Raw genomic sequence first — 4,696 nt, 5'->3', positions numbered from 1 at the left:
CACTCCATATTTTGCCTTTAATTAATGACAACTTCATATTTTTGTCTTTGTTTTAGTGCAAAAAATCCCATTAAATTGTGAAACTCTTTCCATTTCCAAACTCTCCTGTACCAATAAAATGTGACTAACCTGAACAAATGTGTCCAACCTGAAATGTCTGTATTAAATTCAGTCCAGTTTGAACTCTTTTCTTCCTGTTCCTCAGTGTTTAGTGTCTTTGGAGATCTGATCCAGAATGCACATGGACTAATGAGAAGTGGAGGAAGAAGACTGAGAAAATTACACTTCCATTTCTGAACAGATTTCATTTTTCAGTTTATTCACGTCTTTTTTGTTTGGATAGTTTGTGAATGTAAATATTGGCGTAACTGAATGTTATCTTTTGCACTTAAACAATTTGCAGTTGTCATTCTTTCTGGGTTCTTCTGTCCTTGTTGTCCTGGTTGGGTCCACTGCAGGTCAGATCAGATCAGATCAGATCAGATCAGATCAGATCAGATCAGACTGAATGTGGAACCTGACAGAACATCAGTTGGACCCCTCTGTCTCACTTTCCCCTGTCTGGTTCTCCTCTCCTCAGGTGTGTCCTGTGGTGGTCTAGGATGCTCCTGTAGTCCTGTGTCAGGGTGAAGCCGTGGTCATGCCGTGTTCCTGTGCTGAGTGGAGGAGGTGGATCCGTCCTCTGGTCCTGGTCCTCTATGCCCTCCTGCTGGTGGCCGTGCTGCCGCTCTGCATCTGGGAGCTGCAGAAGGACCAAGTACCACACTGCCTTTATATCCAAATACACTTCTGTTGCATCCAAGCAGGGCTCTCAAACTCGTGGTCTGGGGGCCAACTGTGGTGATATTTTATTTTAGATTTTATTATTTTATGGCCCCCCCTACTGGACATGACGGCCTGCATGTAGTCCTCAAACGCACCTTTGTACTGAGTCTTGCCACGCTGTTATTTGAGGTGTTTTTATCATTTAGACCAGTGTCAGCTGGTGGTCTGTCAGACAGGAGAAGTTCAGTGTCGCTGACATCAAAGAAACAGTCCAGTTCTTTAAACACAAATTCATCCTCCGTTCCTTTTTCAGTAAATGCTCAGTGACCTTATCGAACCAACTAAACTAAACAAGAAAACAGTAAATTCAGTTAAACTGAACCCAGTTCGTCCAGTGGTTGTTTTCTTTCAGGTCAGTAGATGAACAGTTCATGTGGTTTGTGTGATTTCACAGCAGAATGTGTGATGGTATTAAACTGAACTGTGTCAGTGAAGGAGCACATCTGCCCCCCCAACTCTGGAAACACAACTGTGGTACCTGCTGAAGTGCAGAACATGGAGGGTACCAGATGGGTACAGTAGGACCAGATGGAGGGTACCAGATGGGTACAGTAGGACCAGATGGAGGGTACCAGATGGGTACTGTTGGACCAGATGGAGGGTACCAGATGGGTACTGTAGGATCAGATGGAGGGTACCAGATGGGTACAGTAGGACCAGATGGAGGGTACCAGATGGGTACTGTAGGACCAGATGGAGGGTACCAGATGGGTACAGTAGGACCAGATGGAGGGTACCAGATGGGTACTGTTGGACCAGATGAAGGGTACCAGATGGGTACTGTAGGACCAGATGAAGGGTACCAGATGGGTACTGTAGGACCAGATGAAGGGTACCAGATGGGTACTGTAGGACCAGATGAAGGGTACCAGATGGGTACTGTTGGACCAGATGAAGGGTACCAGATGGGTACTGTAGGATCAGATGGAGGGTACCAGATGGGTACTGTAGGACCAGATGGAGGGTACCAGATGGGTACTGTAGGACCAGATGAAGGGTACCAGATGGGTACTGTTGGACCAGATGAAGGGTACCAGATGGGTACTGTAGGATCAGATGGAGGGTACCAGATGGGTACTGTAGGATCAGATGGAGGGTACCAGATGGGTACTGTAGGATCAGATGGAGGGTACCAGATGGGTACTGTAGGACCAGATGGAGGGTACCAGATGGGTACTGTAGGACCAGATGAAGGGTACCAGATGGGTACTGTTGGACCAGATGAAGGGTACCAGATGGGTACTGTAGGATCAGATGGAGGGTACCAGATGGGTACTGTAGGACCAGATGGAGGGTACCAGATGGGTACTGTAGGACCAGATGAAGGGTACCAGATGGGTACTGTTGGACCAGATGAAGGGTACCAGATGGGTACTGTAGGATCAGATGGAGGGTACCAGATGGGTACTGTAGGATCAGATGGAGGGTACCAGATGGGTACTGTAGGATCAGATGGAGGGTACCAGATGGTACTGTAGGATCAGATGGAGGGTACCAGATGGGTACTGTAGGATCAGATGGAGGGTACCAGATGGGTACTGTAGGATCAGATGGAGGGTACCAGATGGGTACTGTAGGATCAGATGGAGGGTACCAGATGGTACTGTAGGATCAGATGGAGGGTACCAGATGGGTACTGTAGGATCAGATGGAGGGTACCAGATGGGTACTGTAGGATCAGATGGAGGGTACCAGATGGGTACTGTAGGATCAGATGGAGGGTACCAGGTGGGTACTGTAGGATCAGATGGAGGGTACCAGATGGGTACTGTAGGATCAGATGGAGGGTACCAGGTGGGTACTGTAGGATCAGATGGAGGGTACCAGATGGGTACTGTAGGATCAGATGGAGGGTACCAGGTGGGTACTGTAGGATCAGATGGAGGGTACCAGATGGGTACTGTAGGATCATGGAGGGTACCAGGTGGGTACTGTAGGATCAGATGGAGGGTACCAGATGGGTACTGTAGGATCAGATGTTCTGAGTGCAGATCTGTCAAATCAGACTCAGGACAGAAAGAAATCTGAAAAAACCTGGGATTGGACCCATTTTGAACTGTCACATGACCTTGACCTTGTCTAAAATCATGTGACCTTTGACCTGTACATGATTGTAGACCTTCATAAACGACAGTTCCATCCTCCAGAACCTCTAATATGACATTTACATGAGCAGATCTGGCAGAACTAACCCACAAATGAAGGATTTTCACTGAAAAATGGGTTTTCTGCACTGGGCTGATGGACACCCTAAAGATGGAGGTGGGGGGGAGGGGTCTAAAACTGTACAGACACCCTAAAGATGGAGGTGGGGGGGGGTCTAAAACTGTACAGACACCCTAAAGATGGAGGTGGGGGGGGGTCTAAAACTGTACAGACACCCTAAAGATGGAGGTGGGGGGGGGGGGTCTAAAACTGTATGGACACCCTAAAGATGGAGGTGGGGGGGGGGTCTAAAACTGTACAGACACCCTAAAGATGGAGGTGGGGGGGGGGTCTAAAACTGTACAGACACCCTAAAGATGGAGGTGGGGGGGGGGTCTAAAACTGTACAGACACCCTAAAGATGGAGGTGGGGGGGGGGGGGGTCTAAAACTGTACAGACAACCTAAAGATGGAGGTGGGGGGGGGTCTAAAACTGTACAGACACCCTAAAGATGGAGGTGGGGGGGGGGGGTCTAAAACTGTACAGACAACCTAAAGATGGAGGGGGGGGGGGGGGGGGTCTAAAACTGTACAGACACCCTAAAGATGGAGGTGGGGGGGTCTAAAACTGTACAGACACCCTAAAGATGGAGGTGGGGGGGGGTCTAAAACTGTACAGACACCCTAAAGATGGAGGGGGGGGGGGAGGGGTCTAAAACTGTACAGACACCCTAAAGATGGAGGTGGGGGGGGGGGGGTCTAAAACTGTACAGACAACCTAAAGATGGAGGTGGGGGGGGGGGGGCCTAAAACTGTACAGACACCCTAAAGATGGAGGTGGGGGGGGGGTCTAAAACTGTACAGACACCCTAAAGATGGAGGTGGGGGGGGGTCTAAAACTGTACAGACACCCTAAAGATGGAGGTGGGGGGGGGGCTAAAACTGTACAGACAACCTAAAGATGGAGGTGGGGGGGGGTCTAAAACTGTACAGACACCCTAAAGATGGAGGTGGGGGGGGGTCTAAAACTGTACAGACAACCTAAAGATGGAGGTGGGGGGGGGTCTAAAACTGTACAGACACCCTAAAGATGGAGGTGGGGGGGGGGTCTAAAACTGTACAGACACCCTAAAGATGGAGGTGGGGGGGGGGGGTCTAAAACTGTACAGACACCCTAAAGATGGAGGTGGGGGGGGGGTCTAAAACTGTACAGACACCCTAAAGATGGAGGTGGGGGGGGGTCTAAAACTTTATGGATTGGGCCAAAAGTTTTTGGGTAGTTACTGAAATGTAACAGATGAACAGGACAAATGAAGAGCTGGATCAGAACAGAAGACCCTAAACTGGGCCGGCCCACCCTGCTGGTGGTTCATGCTCAGTGCATGTTCTCCAGAACAAACTGACTGTGGTTTGTCTGCTCCAGGTTGGGACTCACAGTAAAGCCTGGTTTATCGCCGGTGTGTTCGTCTTTCTGACCATCCCAGTTTCACTGTGGGGGATTCTGCAGCATATGGTGCACTACACCCAGCCTGAGCTGCAGAAACCCATCATCAGGTACTCACACATGGACACAAAGACTGCATGGATAAAAGTATCTGGATGACAATAGGGTACTTCTATCAGCCTGGGTTTATTTTAGTACCAGGCACTGTTCCATCTGTTTAGACCCAACCATTGAAGGTAAATGTGGACAGATTTACCCCAGGATGGACCTGATGGTGACCTC

General features: G+C 49.3%; 1 protein-coding gene across 1 annotated transcript in view; it reads left to right on the top strand.

Annotated features, from left to right (window-relative positions):
• Positions 1–557: 557 nt before the first annotated feature.
• LOC115438193 (transmembrane protein 184C-like) overlaps positions 558–4,696 on the top strand; it is a 29,333-nt gene continuing 25,194 nt past the window's right edge. Inside the window, exons 1-2 of the mRNA XM_030161626.1 lie at positions 558–757; positions 4,394–4,524. Of these exons, the coding sequence (XP_030017486.1) occupies positions 641–757; positions 4,394–4,524 (248 nt within the window). The 5' untranslated portion in view covers positions 558–640. The remainder of the gene's footprint in view (positions 758–4,393; positions 4,525–4,696) is intronic.

The sequence above is a fragment of the Sphaeramia orbicularis genome, chromosome 18 (assembly GCF_902148855.1).
Source record: "Sphaeramia orbicularis chromosome 18, fSphaOr1.1, whole genome shotgun sequence".
In the NCBI taxonomy this organism is placed as follows: domain Eukaryota; kingdom Metazoa; phylum Chordata; class Actinopteri; order Kurtiformes; family Apogonidae; genus Sphaeramia; species Sphaeramia orbicularis.
The sequence above is the reverse complement of the archived record's forward strand: the minus strand, read 5'-3'. Positions and strand labels throughout refer to the sequence as shown.